We start from the raw sequence: 18,239 nt of genomic DNA on the forward strand, positions 1-18,239 counted from the left end.
AGAATAAAATACAAAAAAAAACCATCTACGTATAAGTATTCACAGCATTTGCTCAATACTTTGTTGATGTTGGTAGCAATAACAGTGTTGAGTCTTTTTGAATATTATGCCACAAGCTTGGCACACCTATCATTGTTCTTTGCAGAACCTCTCAAGCTCCATCAGGTTTTATGAAAAGTGTTGTTTTTTTAATCCAGGATGTCTCTGTACATTGCTGCAATCATCTTTCCGCCTAGCCTGACTAGTATCACAGTTCCTGCCGCTGAAAAAAAATCCCCACACAGGGCTGTACGCTTAGCTTTTTCACTAGTAGCACCGGTGCTACTAGTGAAAAAAACTAGTAGCACAGAAAAGTTTTTGTAGCACAGAAAAACATGTGTAGCAATATGAAATGTCTTAAATATCACAATTTCATTATTGACCTTAAATAACATACACATTTGCACTCGTACATATTAGCGCAATGCCATCATAAGGCCTACTGCAACGCTCAATTAAACATAGAGAACATCCCTAAACTGTGTTAGCACTGTCGCTAACACGAGTGTAGGGCTGGGTGATATGGATCAAAACTATTCATCCATCCATTTTCTACCGCTTGTCCCTTTCGGGTTCACGGGGGATGCTGGAGCCCAGCTCAGCTGCATTCAGGCGGTAGGCGGGGTACACCCTGGACCTCATCGCAGGGGCAACACAGATAGACAGACAAACATTCACGCTCACATTCACACACTAGGACCAATTTAGTGTTCCCAATCAATCAACCTATCCCCCGGTGCATGTCTTTGGAGGTGGTAGGAAGCCGGAGTACCCAGAGGGAACCCACACATTCGTGGGGAGAACATGCAAACTCCACACAGAAAGACCCCGAGCCTGGAGATCGAATCCAGGACGCTCGTATTGTGCTGCCCGAATCAAAACTCATATCCTGATATAGTTTGGACCATAAATTAACCCTCAAATGGTAATTACCGTTGACGTTACTAAATATCTTCACCATGCCTTGATTTTAAATTTTAGAGACTGATGAAGATCCCAAATACACAAAAACAAGTACCAACAAGTATGAAAGTAGGTTTTGCGTAATAGGACCCCAATTTAAGAGGTGTTTTGAGATATGGAAAAAGAAAAAGCCTTGAAAATAATATAAGAAAAGTCTAATATAATCTCCAATCTTCTTTAAAAAAAAAACATTTAACTATGTTCAATTCTTCCAGCTAACAAAAACATAAAAGAACAAAATGCGAAATAAAGTTCCTTGTTTTAAGAGGACATGTTTAAACGTCAGCAGCAACATGAACATAATTTACCTTCAACAATGGAGTTTTTATGGGTAAACTAAATTAAACTAACTAAATTATTAAAGTACATATACACAAATATTTTAGCCAGGAACACCAACCTGCCAACTGCTTCATGATGATGTGTGACAGGCAGTGTTCTGAAAATTACTTTTAAAAAGGCGTTCATTATAGTTATAATTAATTACTAGTGAAAGTAATTAATGCGTTCAAATATCTGGCATAATGCAGCAGATAAGTATATACGTATATGAGAGCAGTCTGTGTGTGTGCCTTTAAAAGACGGTGCCAGTTGCCTACAGATGCTCAGTCTGAGTCTCACAGGCATTTTAGCTTGAGATGTTTTGTTAGCTTATAGGGCCAGCAACGGCAGTTTGTCAGCTCTGATGGCAGCTCTTTTGAATCTTTCACATGTTTATGTTACCTCTGCTTAATAAATAGATTTAATGTGCTTCCATGGCTGTATGTTTTTGTCAACAAACGGGGTATTGTTTGAATGGCAAGTTTGTCACTTCAACCAGTGGTCCATCCGACCCTTGTAGTTACTGGCGCACAGTGCAGTTTGTGTCAAGTTTTAAGATGGTGAAAAAAACGTTGTCTTTTACTGACCAGTTCCTTCAACTGAGATCTTGTTTCTTTTGTGTTGGAAGACTGAGTGTGTGAGCTAGGAGGAGTGGTGCTGCAGCCCCGCTTCCCTCTACGCATGGCACAGGAGGGAGGGACAAACACAGAGTGTTCAGTAACACTTCGACGTCTATTACTTGTCCATTTGGTTATGGTTATGGTTTAAGTTTATTTTAAACATGCTATACAAATGGGCGAAAATTTTACTCCAGAATGATTACATTTGGATGGATATATTTTCAAAATGCAATGAAAGAGTTGAAATCGAATTCCGGTTTGGGCGAGACGGAGTAGACACGTGTCGAGTCTCTCGCCCTCAATTGTTTACATTTCCATTCTTTAATACTCCATAAGTTACGCCAGTGAGCCGGAAAGCGGGTGATTATAGTGCTCCGAAGTTGCAACCAACAGGAAATGCCAATTTACTCGACAAAACGGAGCGCCAGAGACACAGGTGCCAGGCCTAACTCCTCCGATAGAGCTGACGGCGAGTTTAACATGTCGGCTGTAGCTAGCCCCCTGGAAGAACACTGCAAGGCCCTCTCCGGCAACTATTTCTACACTCGAGACAAAGATTGATCGTGTGCACACTAAGGTTTCTGAACATTCTGGAATGTTCTCCTCTGTCCACAGAGGAATGCTGTAGCTCTGACAGTGACCATCGGGTTCTTAGTCACCTTGACTAGACTACGACGAATGCAGCAATTTACAGACATCCTGGATGAAAAACAACGCTTCCCATCGAACCTGATGGAGCTTGAAAGGTTCTGCAAAGAGGAAAGGGCGAAACCGCTCACAGATAGGTGTGCCAAGCTTGTGGCATCGTATTTAAAAAGACTTAAGGCTGTAATTGCCGCCAAAAGGTGCATCAACAAAGTATTGAGCGAAGCCTGTGAATACTTTTTTAAATTTTAAAAATTTTCACATTGTCATTATGGAATATTGTGTGTAGAATTTTAAGGACATAAATGGATTAATTCCATTTTGGAATAAGGCTGTAACATAACAAAATGTAGAAAGAGTGAAGCGCTGTGAATACTTTTCGGATGCACTTTACATGGAAGACTAGATCGTATAGTATAGTATCTGCTAAGTAAAAATAAAAATAAAAATCCCAACTTGGTGACCAGGTATCTTTGATTTAATATTCTTTCCTTCTAAAACTACAGAATGTTGAGACGCTTTGCCCCCAGTCGCCATAAACTTGCGGCTCAAAGATATGTGTCGTATTCATATCTATGGCTGACAGACATGTTGCTGGACTCTGGAGATATTATATGATCTCTCTTGACATATTAATCTACTTACTAATATCTTCTTCTTAGCTGGTTATTCTGCTATAACACGGTTCCTATTTGCCTTCTGTTGAAATGTACAAAGCATTTTTTCTTTTCTTCTTTCACTACTTCACATTTAAGCTAGCTTTGTGCCGCGGTTAGCATGTTCTCCTCTCCTCATCCCTTTCCATGTATGTCTGTGCCCCATTTGCATCTTAGAACTGTTTGTATTACTTTATTTAACACACATAAATAACCATCCATCCATCCATCCATCTTCTTCCGCTTATCCGAGGTCGGGTCGCGGGGGCAGCAGCCTAAGCAGGGAAGCCCAGACTTCCCTCTCCCCAGCCACTTCGTCTAGCTCTTCCCGGGGGATCCCGAGGCCTTCCCAGGCCAGCCGGGAGACATAGTCTTCCCAACGTGTCCTGGGTCTTCCCCGTGGCCTCCTACCGGTCGGACGTGCCCTAAACACCTCCCTAGGGAGGCGTTCGGGTGGCATCCTGACCAGATGCCCGAACCACCTCATCTGGCTCCTCTCGATGTGGAGGAGCAGTGGCTTTACTTTGAGCTCCTCCCGGATGACATATCTTCTCACCCTATCTCTAAGGGAGAGACCCGCCACCCGGCGGAGGAAACTCATTTTGGCCGCTTGTACCCGTGATCTTGTCCTTTCGGTCATAACCCAAAGCTCATGACCATAGGTGAGGATGGGAACGTAGATCGACCGGTAAATTGAGAGCTTTGCCTTGCGGCTCAGCTCCTTCTTCACCACAACGGACCGATACAGCGCCCACATTACTGAAGACGCCGCACCGATCCGCCTGTCGATCTCACAAACCACTCTTCCCTCACTCGTGAACAAGACTCCGAGGTACTTGAACTCCTCCACTTGGGGCAAGATCTCCTCCCCAACCCGGAGATGACACTCCACCCTTTTCCGGGCGAGAACCATGGACTCGGACTTGGAGGTGCTGATTCTCATCCCAGTCGCTTCACACTCAGCTGCGAACCGATCCAGTGAGAGCTGAAGATCCTGGCCAGATGAAGCCATCAGGACCACATCATCTGCAAAAAGCAGAGACCTAATCCCGCAGCCACCAAACCGGATCCCCTCAACGCCTTGACTGCGCCTAGAAATTCTGTCCATAAAAGTTATGAACAGAATCGGTGACAAAGGGCAGCCTTGGCGGAGTCCAACCCTCACTGGAAACGTGTCCGACTTACTGCCGGCAATGCGGACCAAGCTCTGACACTGATCATACAGGGAGCGGACCGCCACAATCAGACAGTCCGATACCCCATACTCTCTGAGCACTCCCCACAGGACTTCCCGAGGGACACGGTCGAATGCCTTTTCCAAGTCCACAAAGCACATGTAGACTGGTTGGGCAAACTCCCATGCACCCTCAAGGACCCTGCCGAGAGTATAGAGCTGGTCCACAGTTCCACGACCAGGACGAAAACCACACTGTTCCTCCTGAATCCGAGGTTCGACTATCCGGCGTAGCCTCCTCTCCAGTACACCTGAATAGACCTTACCGGGAAGGCTGAGGAGTGTGATCCCCCGATAGTTAGAACACACCCTCCGGTTCCCCTTTTTAAAGAGAGGAACCACCACCCCGGTCTGCCAATCCAGAGGTACCGCCCCCGATGTCCACGCGATGCTGCAGAGTCTTGTCAACCAAGACAGCCCCACAGCATCCAGAGCCTTAAGGAACTCCGGGCGGATCTCATCCACCCCCGGGGCCCTGCCACCGAGGAGCTTTTTAACTACCTCAGCAACCTCAGCCCCAGAAATAGGAGAGCCCACCACAGATTCCCCAGGCACTGCTTCCTCATAGGAAGACGTGTTGGTGGGATTGAGGAGGTCTTCGAAGTATTCCCTCCACCGATCCACAACATCCGCAGTCGAGGTCAGCAGAACACCATCCTCACTGTACACGGTGTTGATAGTGCACTGCTTCCCCTTCCTGAGGCGGCGGATGGTGGTCCAGAATCGCTTCGAAGCCGTCCGGAAGTCGTTTTCCATGGCTTCCCCGAACTCCTCCCATGTCCGAGTTTTTGCCTCCGCGACCGCTGAAGCCGCACACCGCTTGGCCTGTCGGTACCTGTCCGCTGCCTCAGGAGTCCTATGAGCCAAAAGAACCCGATAGGACTCCTTCTTCAGCTTGACGGCATCCCTCACCGCCGGTGTCCACCAACGGGTTCTAGGATTACCGCCACGACAGGCACCAACTACTTTGCGGCCACAGCTCCAATCAGCCGCCTCGACAATAGATGCCTAAATAGATGCATAAATAACCGATGTTTGGACATTTGTCCCTCGATTCAGCATCGTCCACATTCTAATCGTGATGCATCAGAGAATCTATCAGTTTTTCCACCTCTAAGCACAACCATAGTAGTAATCGATGTATTTTTACATTAATTATCAAGCACTGTCAATTACATTACCATTATTATCTATTCTAAAGGCGAAAAATAGATGCATTGATTAACTGATCATAAAGAATTCTATCCATTGTGTAAAATGGATTATTGAGGCAATTTAGGCAAAATGGTGTGCACTGCTTGACTTAAACCAGCAGAGGCGCTGTGGCTTCAAACTCAACTTGTTTGCTTACAAAAAAGAACAACTTGACAACAGCTGTGCTATTTGTTTTTAGAGTTTATCTGGTAATACTATAGTTAAAAAAGACTCTCATATTTTCACACAAAAAAAATTTAAGAATAATTTTTAGAGCGGGGTTGTCAAAACTTATTCCACCATTGGACACATAAAGAAAAATATCAGATGATGCGGGGGTCACTTTGACATTCCTCCCCATTTGTTGATTAAACACACTAAAACAAGTAGATTTAAGTCCAGATATGCAAAGAATATATGAAAAAACATCTCAGCTAAGTGTTATTTTGATATTGGTTATTAATAGAAATAGTTTTTGTGTAACACGTATGTTCTTATCTCCATCCATCCATCCATTTTCTACTGCTTGTCCCGTTCGGGGTCGCGGGGGTGCTGGAGCCTATCTCAGTTGCATTTGGGCGGAAGGCGGGGTACACCCTGGACAAGTCGCCACCTCATCGCAGTAATTGTTATTTAGTTTAGAACATTCCTTTATGTTCTAACGCAAGCTGTGTTTAATTTTATTTTCGGACTGGAACTTGGACATCGCACATACTGTATTTGATCAGTGAATTTAAATACAGATCTTGTACTGAAGTCCATTAACATGTGCTGGGGTACCTCAGTAAGTGCACAGTAAGTGTAGTTATTATAAAACAGTGGCGGTGTCATGACTCTTTATTTAAAAAAAAAAAGAAATTATCTATAATTTTGCAAAAAATATGATGCAATCGTCAAACTAGAAAAGCACTCAGAGAGCGCAGAGGGCCCTATCACTTTTTTCTTATCCCATTTCTGACATCTCATTAAAGGTTAAACAAAATGTTAAACAAAATGTGCCCATACTCGGTGGAACTGAGATTGGTTCAGCATCTTCTAGGACCTCGCACAGGACAGCCGTACGTGGACCGCCATGGTTTGGGATGTTCATCAGGGTCAGAGAGGAAGCCGGCTCAACCCGCCCAGGGTGAATGCCGCCCCAAGACAAAAAGACATACCTCTTTTCAGCTATCTACAGCGGATGAAATGAACAGAGAAAAGCCTCTTGTCAGTGGCAGGAGGCGGGGCCACTCACATACACACGAAAGTAGAGGATCGTAAAGTAAACGTAAGGTTGGTAGAAATGCTCCGGACCAACCCCAAAATGTAATCACGTGTTCCTTATCCCATTTCTGACTTTTCCTGAAAGTTTAATCAAAATGTGCCCATAAATCTTTTATCTATCTACTGCAGAATAAAATAAATGAAATGTACCCTCTTGTCAGTCATTTCTGAGGGTCCGCTTGCATACACACACACACACACACACACACACACACACACACACACACACACGCGCACACACACACACACACACACACACACACACACACACACACACACAAAAACTGAAGCTCGTAACATAAACGTAAGGGAGTAGAAATCATCCGAATAACCTCAAATTATAATCAATTGTTCTTTATCCCATTTTGGACATTTCCTGAAAGTTTTACCTGGCGGAGGTAAAACACATTGATATGTATTATGAGCATTTGTTAATTACAAATGTGTCAAACAAGACAATGCAGATGAGCAATGTTGTGGACCTTAATACATGTGACAGTGATGCTCTAACTCTGTGTTTTACCTCTTTTTTTTCAACCAAAAATGCTTCACTAAAGGTTGAGAGCCAGTGCTCTTGAGCAGAGGTCTTTCAGCAGGGGGTCTGTGATTTCCAAGGGGTCCGAAAGAAGAAAGTACTGCAGGGGGGGTCATGAAGCTTTATTAGACTTTTAAAAAATATTTTTCTTTTACAAATTCAAATGTCTTTAAATGCACATTAAAGGCCTACTGAAACCCACTACTACCGACCACGCAGTCTGATAGTTTATATATCAATGATGAAATCTTAACATTGCAACACATGCCAATACGGCCGGGTTAACTTATAAAGTGCAATTTTAAATATCCCGCGAAACTTCCGGTTGAAAACGTCTATGTATGAGGATGTATGTGCATGACGTCAATGGTTGAAAAGGAAGTATTCGGACACCATTGTATCCAATACAAAAAGCTCTGTTTTCATCACAAAGTTCCACAGTATTCTGGACATCTGTGTTGGTGAATCTTTTGCAATTTGTTTAATGAACAATGAAGACTGCAAAGAAGAAAGCTGTAGGTGGGATCGGTGTATTAGCGGCTGGCTGCAGCAACACAACCAGAAGGACTTTGACTTGGATAGCAGACACGCTATTCGACGCTAGCCGCCGACCGCATCCGTCGATCGCTGGAACGCAGGTGAGCACGGGTGTTGATGAGCAGATGAGGGCTGGCTGGCGTAGGTGGATAGCTAATGTCTTTAGCATAGCTCTGTGAGGTCCCGTAGCTAAGTTAGCTTCAATGGCGTCGTTAGCAACAGCATTGTTAAGCTTCGCCAGGCTGAAAAGCATTAACCATGTAGTTACAGGTCCATGGTTTAATAGTATTGTTGATTTTCTGTCTATCCTTCCAGTCAGGGGTTTATTTATTTTGTTTCTGCAGTTAAGCCCGATGCTATCACGTTAGCTCCGTAGCTAAAGTGCTTCGTCGATGTATTGTCGTGGAGATAAAAGTCCCTGTGAATGTCCATTTCGTGTTCTCGACTCTCATTTTCAAGAGGATATAGTATCCGAGGTGGTTTAAAATACAAATTCGTGATTCACAATAGAAAAAGGAGAAAGTGTGGAATCCAATGAGCCCTTGTACCTAAGTTAAGGTCAGAGCGAAAAAAGATACGTCCTGCACTGCACTCGAGTCCTTCACTCTCACGTTCCTCATCCACAAATCTTTCATCCTCGCTCAAATTAATGGGGTAATCGTCGCTTTCTCGGTCCGAATCGCTCTCGCTGCTGGTGTAAACAATGGGGAAATGTGAGGAGCCCTTCAACCTGTGACGTCACGCTACTTCCGGTACAGGCAAGGCTTTTTTTATCAGCGACCAAAAGTTGCGAACTTTATCGTCAATGTTCTCTACTAAATCCTTTCAGCAAAAATATGGCAATATCGCGAAATGATCAAGTATGACACATAGAATGGATCTGCTATCCCCGTTTAAATAAAAAAATGTCATTTCAGTAGGCCTTTAATATTGATCCAATACACTGTTGTGTAGTTTATGAATAACAGTTGCATGGCTGCCCAACTCACTGTAAAAACATGAATAAATACATTATTGTATTTACGTTGGCATTTAAGTCTAGTTGCCAGCTAACAATTAGGAAGCTAGTTGTCAGCTAGCAGTTAGCGCGACAGTTGCCAGCTGGCGATTTGTGTGCTAGTTTCCAGCTAATGATTAAGGCGCTAATTGCCAGTTAGCAGTTAGCCTGCCAGTTGCCAGCTAGCAATTAGCATTCTAGTTGTCAGCTAGTGATTAGTGCTCCAGTTGTAAGCTAGCAATTAGCGTGCTAATTGTCAGCTAGTGATTAGCGCAACAGTTGCCAGCTGATGATGAAGGCGCTACTTGCCAGCCAGCGCACCCGTTGCCAGCTAGTGATTAGCTTGCTATATGCCAGCGTATTTTGTAATATTCCTCCAGGTTTTCCTAGTTTTTGTCTTTTGTGCTTGCAGGCGAGCTAGGAGACTGCGATGCCTTAGACCATTCTCCCGAGCTGGTGTCGGAATTCCGCTTCACTCCGAAACAAAGCGAGGCCATGGAGGCGGACATCTTCAGCAGGTGGTTGGATCTCAGGTGAGACTTTGGCGCCTCCATGTCAACGCACAGTGGTCTTAATGTCAGGGACGTTAAGCGAGAAGTCGTCATCTCCTAAACCAACCATTCTGGTTGGTCTGTGTAAAGGATTAAGGGATTAATACCCGGCGGGTCTGGATTGATTCAGGGCAGCATTTAACCCAACAGCGGTCTGATCGCCCCCATCTGGGATTAGATTACATATGCTGTTCTTCACTGAGTCCGACTGGGCCACACAAGGACAAATTGAGCTGATGCAGCACACAATTAGTAAATGCTAGTAATGTTGTTTTCTGTTTGCTGTCTCCTCGTAGGGGAAAAAGTCCCTCCCAAGCTGAAATCTCCTTCCTCAACAAATGCAAGTGGCTGGAGCTTTATGGCGTAGATATGCACTTTGTAAAGGTGTGCATCCTTTATTTATTGAACCAAAGTGTGCATTCTTAAGTGCTTAATGTGCAAGTGTTGTCTTCAGGGTAGAGATGGCGGTGATTACGCACTTGGTCTCACTCCCACTGGCATCCTGGTGTTTGAAGGCTCCAACAAAATTGGCCTCTTCTTCTGGTGAGACATCTGTCCTGTGCTGCAAAAGTGCTTTTGAGTCCTAAGTAAAAGGCCAAACGTTGTTTATGTTGTGTATCCCCCTGATGACGTTAATGATAATGCTTCCACTTTTCATAAAGTGGTACTTTGGTTTTTGTTAGTAGTTCATTCCAAAAGGTCAGACGAAAACTTTATTTTGCCTGAAAAATGTATTTCCCCAAAAGAAATAATGTAAATCCAATTAATTTGTTGCAGACACCCAAAAAACATTAGCACAGAAAATATATTTTTATATGAATGCAGAAAACATTTTTAAAAAAAAGTGAATTACGAATAAATTAGGAATGAAATGGAAATGTGACTGTTTGACATCACTTGTACCTTCACTGAAGACTCTTTGGCGAAAATGACAATGAGCGGGGATGCCACCGTCATACTTTCTTGAATTCATTAGTGTTGCTCACTTTCTTGATGAAAATGTTGGCACGTGAAACTTTTTTTGTGCCCCAAGGTGGCTTATTTTGCAGTCATACTCAAAAAAAAAAAACATAGACCGAATGATACGTTGACAAGTGGACTAGTTTGTAACACGCAGTGTTTGGCCGTGTAGATGGCATATAAAAAGCGCAGCCACATTTGGACAAATTTACAACGAAAATGTGTGGCGTGGGAAAACCGAAGTAGCACTTTACTACTACTCCCAATAATATTTGCTTCAACACTTATTTTCTTTCCTTCATCACTCTTTAAGATATAATTCTATTGCTACACAATCTTGATGCCTTTCTCTATCTACAGTATAATGTTAACACTACATTTGTGTAATTGATTAAAATGTTATACTATTGTTCTACTTAATATGGAAGTGCCGTATATGAGGTTGCTGTGTTTTAACTCATCCCTGCTGTCATCATAATGCCCCTCCTCCTACAGTAAATCTCGGGTACAAGATTTCCATGAAGCCTTTCTCACATCACAACTTTAGGAAGTCCATGTATGACAACTACTGCTGCTCAGTACCAGTTGTTGCCTATTCTTGAAAATGGCTGCCAGAAAGTGTTTTTTGGGAAGTAAGAAATGTGTATTTAAACCCGAGTAAGGCAACAATGGGAAGATTATTTTTGTTTTTTTGGGGCACTAAAGACCTACCTCACGGTCACTGCTCTCTGCTCTCAGCACTTCACAAAGCACAGTTTGATGCCAGATTCTCCAATATTCATCGAATCATATCCAATATCCAAGTCTTCTTTACTCTTTGCTAATAACCATTGGCATGTAACTGATGTCTCTGTGCAGCTCAGAGCCGAGCCTCGCCCCCTGACCAGCCCCAACATAGTAGGCGCAGTTTGGCAGCAGGCTGCGAAATGCGAGCAGTCAATAATTAATTGTCTTTTGTCAGAGGAAATCATTGTCACTTTTTTCTTTTTAATTCACAACTCTACCGTTTCCCCATCCTAAAAGTCTAAAATAGTACAAAAATGGTTATCTCAGGCCATTACCCAGGAAGTAGCCTGCGAGCTAACAACCAGATAGACGAACAAACACAACAATTTTTTTGTTGTAATTAAAACATTTTAATTAGCTGGGCCTTGGCAGAGGTCTTCACTTTACTGATAGTGACATTGTAGTCATCTTATGTGTGCTCATTATAACTAATGATGGCTTGTTGTTAGTCCGTCAGTCTACCCCAGGGCAGCTGTGGCTATGAAAGTAGCTTACCACCACCAGGTGTGAATGAATGATGGGTTTTTAACATGTAAAGCGACTTTGGGTACTTAGAAAAGCGCTATATAAATCTCAGGTATTATTATTATTATTATTGTTGTTGATGTCCCTCTGTATTTACTTTGCATTATAACTTTACCGTAAATATGCCGCTAACTAAAACATAAACTTTGTTTTGTTTACATTTGATATCCAGGCCCAAGATTACTCGTCTGGATTTCAAAAAGAGCCGACTCACGTTGGTGGTGGTGGAGGATGACGATCAGGTTTGTGTCTACAAACAAACACTATAAGGTCACTGTGGGTTTTGGCTGTACTTGTGCTGGGCGATATGGCTGTAAAGCGTATCACGATATAAGGGTTTTGTATCGGTGGATATAATTAATTCTTGATGTTTTTTATGACTTATGGAAACTAAAGACTGGGAGAAAATATATGAAATGTACACATTTTTATTTCAAATGTATTGTTCCACTAATTATAATCCCCTCAACTATCAAGGGAAAAAAGGAAAGGAAATGTCAACACAGCCATGGAAAACAGTCAAACAATCAATGTAAACAAAATACTAAAATCCCGTAGTACACTTAACAAAGACCTCTTAATTGAAGGTGCAAAAATAAGGAATACGTAAGAAATGCCTAATAAAGTGTAACACAATAATGAAAATGTAAACATAGAGAAACCTGATTTTCTGCAGGTTTAGTGCCAGGAAGTTACGGCTGTGCTCTCAATGGTGTATTACCAGTCTTGGTGGGGACGAGCACCTTAAATAATTTGCAGGCCAAATTTGTCTGACTACAGTCTGTTTGAAAAAATCCCAAAAAATTGTCATATTGTCGAGTTTATCTTTCCCTGTTTTATCCACAATTTCTTTGTTCTCTTTTCACTCCATGCAAAGAATCAATGGCAAAAAACAAGATAGCGCAACCAAACATGATAATTTATACCAGGATCTGATTGGCTGTTAGCGTGACACTCCCACTGATCAGTGATCACTTCCTGCGTTGCTTGGTTACCAGAGAGGGGTGCTTTTGTTCATGCAACCAACCTTACTTCGCAGCTTACGGTTTCTTCCGACAAGAAAGAAAAACAATTATCGAACATTTTATTGAACACAGTTTTTATTTATATGGATTACATGTTTGTGGTGATATCTATTGATATCGTTTTATCGCCCAGTCGTAGGCTGTACTGTATTATTGTTGTAATTTTTACACTCTGAAGGGCCACGAGCAGGAGCACACCTTCGTGTTCCAGCTGGCCAGCGCCAAGAGCTGCAAACACGTGTGGAAGTGCGCCGTGGAGAGCCACGCCTTCTTCCGGCTACGCCAACCAGCCACAGGCAAGACCAGCCACAGTGACTTCACGCGACTTGGCTCCCGCTTTAGATTCAGGTAGAGCTCAATCACTCATTGACTATGTAGTAGGGAATGCTACAAAAAAATGTATGCGCAAAAACGCAGATCATACATTCTGTCCTTCAAACTGGTGTTCGCCATTATCGCCTTTATTCTAAATGAAATAAGATAAAGCAAGTAACATTCAAATTCATGCATTACTCTTTCTATAAAATCCTACTCATTCCTTAATGACAACAGGCTCATCAAAGTATCTGAAGGCCCGGCAGCAACATGGAGCAATGATGTGTGCTTTGTATCTATGGTTACATGGATGTGTTCCTATGGCGACTGAGATATGCTCTTCATATTGTTTTCTTTCACACTTGATGGGCACTTTCTGTCGTCTACCAGAATGGGCTACACAGGGTGCACTACTCGCTGCAAGATTTATATACCCACACAAATACATAAAGTGTGGCATAATTCAGTAACATTGTAAATATTTAATGGGCCACATACTGCAAAATGCAGGGGACATTTAGATACTTTTAATTTTGTAAAAAATATGTTAAAAGTGTTAAAAGGGTAGGGTTGAAAAACTGTCAAATATTTGTGTTATAATTGATGAAGGGATTTGTTTAATTAATGCCACTGGCCAATTAAAAAAAGCTGCAGGCTAAACATTTAAAATAATAAAAGGTAGATACGCTAAAAAAATATGTATATGTTCTAATAAAAAATCAGACTGCCGGTCAGCTTTGTTTTGTAAATAACACAGTATATTATCATGATCAATATTATTACTATTATTATCATTGTCATTATTTTGGGTAGTAGTATCAAGTTTTCTGCGTCACATGGTCTTTCTGCTCATTTCTTTTTTTAATGGGCCGGAGGCCAACAAAAACAGGTTGCAAGCGGCAATTTTTTAAAATTTAAATTATTCAAGGTAGATATGCTAAGAAAACAGCCTGCATGTCAGCTAATGTTATAGGTAACCAACTGTATGATTATTAGTTTAAAATAATATTACTATCTTTGTTTTCTTTAACTTTAATTTTGACAATTTCTGTGAACTTTTTGTCAAAACAACAAATATGAACAGATGTTATTCAAGCTGTAGTCCACAATGTAATTTTATTCTGTAGAAATAATACTTTCGCTGCATCTGCTACATGATAGCAAAAACAAGAAGATAAGTCATGATTATTTTTGTTTTTGCTTCTTAGTGGGAAAACCGAGTACCAGGCCACTCACGGCAGCCGACTGAGGCGAGCCAGCACATTTGAGAGAAGGCCGAGCAAACGCTACCCCTCCCGCACGCAGTCACTGGGCAAAGGTGAGCCTTATCTGCACACACGCTGAGGACTGTAACTATATGTCTCATTCTTGACAATTAACCTCTATACAGCAGTGACGTGCGGTGAGGCTACTTTGATGTCACATAACACATACTCTTCCTTGGGGAGCGGCAGAGTACTGTTTGAATCACTATTACGACTTTTCTCTGCAGTAAATTGTTCCATCAGCAAGATAACGATGTCACACACTTACAGTCAAGACATCAGACAGGCTGTAGGTCTTCTACAGGGGGTCTGCGGAGGTACTGCAGGGTGGTTGTAAAATATTTAGTTAATTGGATTTTTCATATATATTATTTTTCCACAAATGATTTAGAATACAAATTAACATTGATCTAACACACTAAAATGGTTTGCGCGCCATTTGCTAGCTAAAAATTAGTGCGCCAGTCGCCAGCTTGTGATTAGCATTCTAGTTGCCAGCTAGCGATTAGCGCTCTAGTTGAACACTAGCAATTTGCGCACTAGCTGCCAGTTAAAAAATAGCGCTCTAGTTGCACGCTAGCGATTTGCGCACTAGCTGCCAGCTAGCAATTAGCACACTAGTTGTCAGCTAGCGATTAGCATGCCATTTGCCAGCTAGCCATTAACGGCACTACTGCTATAATGTGAATATTTCAGTATTGCACAATAAAAAGGTACCAACATGACCAGTTTAATATAAAACACATTTTTATACAAGATGTAAGTGCATGCGCCATCAGTTTTTGGGTCCTTGGCCTGGACAACATTGAAAACCCCTGCTGTAGTGTCACCCATTTATCCATCTATCTTCTTCCGCTTATCCGAAGTCGAGTTGCGGGGGCAGCAGCCTAAGCAGAGAAGCCCAGACTTTCCTCTCCCCAGCTACTTCGTCCATCTCTTCCCGGGATCCCAAGGCGTTCTCAGGCCAAATGGGAGACAGTCTCCCCACCGTGTCTTGGGTCTTCCCCGTGGGCTCCTACCGGTTGGACACGCCCTAAACACCTCTCCAAGGAGACGTCAGGGGGGCATTCTGACCAGATGCCCGAACCACTTCATCTGAATTCTCTCGATGTGGAGGAGCAGCGGCTTTATTCTGAGTTCCTACCGAATGACAGAGCTTCTTACCCTATCTCTAAGGGAGAGCCCAGCCACCCGTTGAAGGAAACTCACTTCAGCCGCTTGTACCTGTGATCTTATCCTTTCGGTCATAACCCCAAGTTCATGACCATAGGTGAGGAGAGTAACACAGTTTGACCGGTAAATTGAGAGCTTTGCCTTCCGGCTAAGCTCTTTTTTCACTACAACAGACCGATACAGGGTCCGCATCACTGCAAACGTTACACCGATCCGCCTGTCGATTTCACAACCCACTCATCCCTCACTCGTGAACAAGACCAAGTACGAGGTACTTGAACTCCTCAACTTCTCCTCCCCAACACAGGGATGGCACTCCACCCAACCATGAACTCGGATTTGGAAGTGCTGATTTTTATCCCAGTTGCTTCACACTCAGCTGCGAACCGATCCAGAGAGAGCAGAAGATCCTGGCCAAATGAAGCCAGCAGGACCACATCATCTGCTAAAAGCAGTGACCTAATCCTGCAGCCACCAAACCGGATGCCCTCAGCGCCCTAACTGCGCCTAGAATTTTGTCCATGAAAGTTGAAAACAGAATCGGTGACAAAGGGCAGCACTGGCGGAGTCCAACCTTCACTGGAAACGGGTCCGACTTACTGCTGGCAATGCAACCTCTGCAACCGCCAAAGCCGAACTGCTTGGCCTGTTGGTACCTGTCGGCTGCCTCCGGAATCCCATGAGCCAAAAGGAACCCATAGGACTCCTTCTTTAGCTTGACGCCATCCCTAAACGCTGGTGGACACCAGCAGGTTCTGGGATTAGCACCGACCACCTTATAGCCACAACTCCAATCGGCTGCCTCGACAATAGACGCACGGAACATGGTTCACTCGGGCTCAATGTCCAGCGCCTCCTCCGTAACATGTTTGAATTTAATTCTCTCTGACAGGAGACTGTGTCAGACGTTCCCAGAAGACACTCACTTTGGCATCCTCCCCCACCATCGGACCTGACTTACCACCAGGTAATGATCGGTTGAAAGCTCTGCCCCTCTCTTGACCCGAGTGTCCAAAACATGAGATTGCAAATCCGATGATGTTACCACAAAGTCGACCATCACACTGCGGCCTCGGGTGTCCTCGTGTCAAGTGCACATATGGACACCCTTATGTTTGAACATGATGTTTGTTATGGACAATCTGTGACAAGCACAAAAGTCTAATAACAAAACACCATTCTGGTTCAGATCAGGGCGACCGTTTCTCCCAATCACGCCTCTCCAGGTCTCACTGTCAATGCCAATGTAAACGTTGAAGTCCCCCAGTAGAACAAGGGAATCACCTGAGGGAGCACTCTCCAGTATTCCCTCTAGGGACCCCAAAAAGGGTGGGTACTGTTTGGTGCGTCAGCACAAACAACAGTCAGGACCCTCCCGCACACCCGGAGGCGGAGGGAACCTATCCTCTTGTCTACCGGGTTAAACTCCAGCGTACAGGCTCTGAGCCGCCGGGCAACAAGTATAGCCACCACTCCAACCCCCCCCCCCCCCTCGAAGTGAAACCGACTACTTCGAGCTTTTCTACCTCGTGCACCAGCTCAGGCTCTTTCCCCTCCAGCGAGGTGACGTTCCACGTCCGAAAAAACAGCTAGCTTATGTAGCCGAGGATCAGACCGCCAAGGCCTTGCCTTCGACTGCCTCCCAGCTCACAGAGCACCCGACTTCTAAGGCCCCTCCTACTGGTGGTGAGCCCATTGGAGGGGGTAACCCACGTTGCCTCTTCGGGCTGTGTCCGGTCGGGAACCATGCGTTCGCCATCGAGTCCCACCTCCAGGTCTGGCTCCAGAGGGGGTCCCCAGTGACCCGCTTACAGGCGAGGGTAACCTCGGTCCTTGATATTGTCTATTCATGGAAGTCTTTGAGCTGCTCTTTGTCTGGTCCCTCTCTCGCTGTAGAGTCAGAGACTTGGCTCAGCTGGTTGCTGCCTCATGTCTGTTTTTTTACTCTGAATGTGTTTGTGACATGCAAATTTAGAAGTTTTTACATAGGAAAATGTCATGCTAATGGGTTAGTTTGTTTTTTACATGCTTCACAAGTTATGTTTAGGAACCTCACGTTCCACACACTTGTAAAATGCATTATAGCTGAAAAAGAGTTGGAATAAGTACATCATATGTTCAATTGTTCTCACCATGTGTTTAACATGTTGACAATATTTCACATGTTTTACCTTTCATCTTTCAAAATGTGTTCACTTCCTGTGTTTATGTGTGGAGGAAAAGGAATGGAGAATGTGTTGGAATAGATATATAACATAGTGAGAAAATTATGCAATTATGAATAGAAAAAAAAGTAAAGAAGTCTCGAACACATTGGGTCCCAAAAAGGTCAATTTTGTAAGGTCATTAGCACTCAATTTAATGGCAAAATACATTTGTATTCATGTTTTGTTGCAATAGGTTAATGTCGGTTGTGCTGTTTTTCAGTCCTTCTGGGAATTAGCAATGCAGCGTTTACTCCAATTCATGCAAATGCAACCAATCCCCGCAAATTATGAGCGGCCTTGCAACTTTGTCCAATATCTGCAAATTGTATGCGTACTTGGCAAATCAGCACTATTTTTGCTAATGTAATTGTTCTCCGAAGGACGCTCAAACGCCCACGTCAACTGTCTAATCCAAGGGTGTCAAACTC

The 18,239-nt window shown here is 43.4% G+C and overlaps 1 protein-coding gene across 8 annotated transcripts in view; it reads left to right on the forward strand.

Moving 5' to 3' along the window:
• Positions 1 to 18,239, forward strand: part of epb41l4b (erythrocyte membrane protein band 4.1 like 4B) — a 109,452-nt gene that overhangs the window by 45,505 nt on the left and 45,708 nt on the right. For all 8 annotated transcript variants that reach the window (XM_062062867.1, XM_062062868.1, XM_062062862.1 and 5 more), the window contains exons 7-12: positions 9,417 to 9,537; positions 9,852 to 9,939; positions 10,010 to 10,098; positions 11,999 to 12,068; positions 13,030 to 13,199; positions 14,375 to 14,484. In XM_062062867.1, the coding sequence (XP_061918851.1) occupies positions 9,417 to 9,537; positions 9,852 to 9,939; positions 10,010 to 10,098; positions 11,999 to 12,068; positions 13,030 to 13,199; positions 14,375 to 14,484 (648 nt within the window). The remainder of the gene's footprint in view (positions 1 to 9,416; positions 9,538 to 9,851; positions 9,940 to 10,009; positions 10,099 to 11,998; positions 12,069 to 13,029; positions 13,200 to 14,374; positions 14,485 to 18,239) is intronic.

Source organism: Entelurus aequoreus, linkage group LG11 (genome assembly GCF_033978785.1).
Source record: "Entelurus aequoreus isolate RoL-2023_Sb linkage group LG11, RoL_Eaeq_v1.1, whole genome shotgun sequence".
Lineage (NCBI taxonomy): Eukaryota > Metazoa > Chordata > Actinopteri > Syngnathiformes > Syngnathidae > Entelurus > Entelurus aequoreus.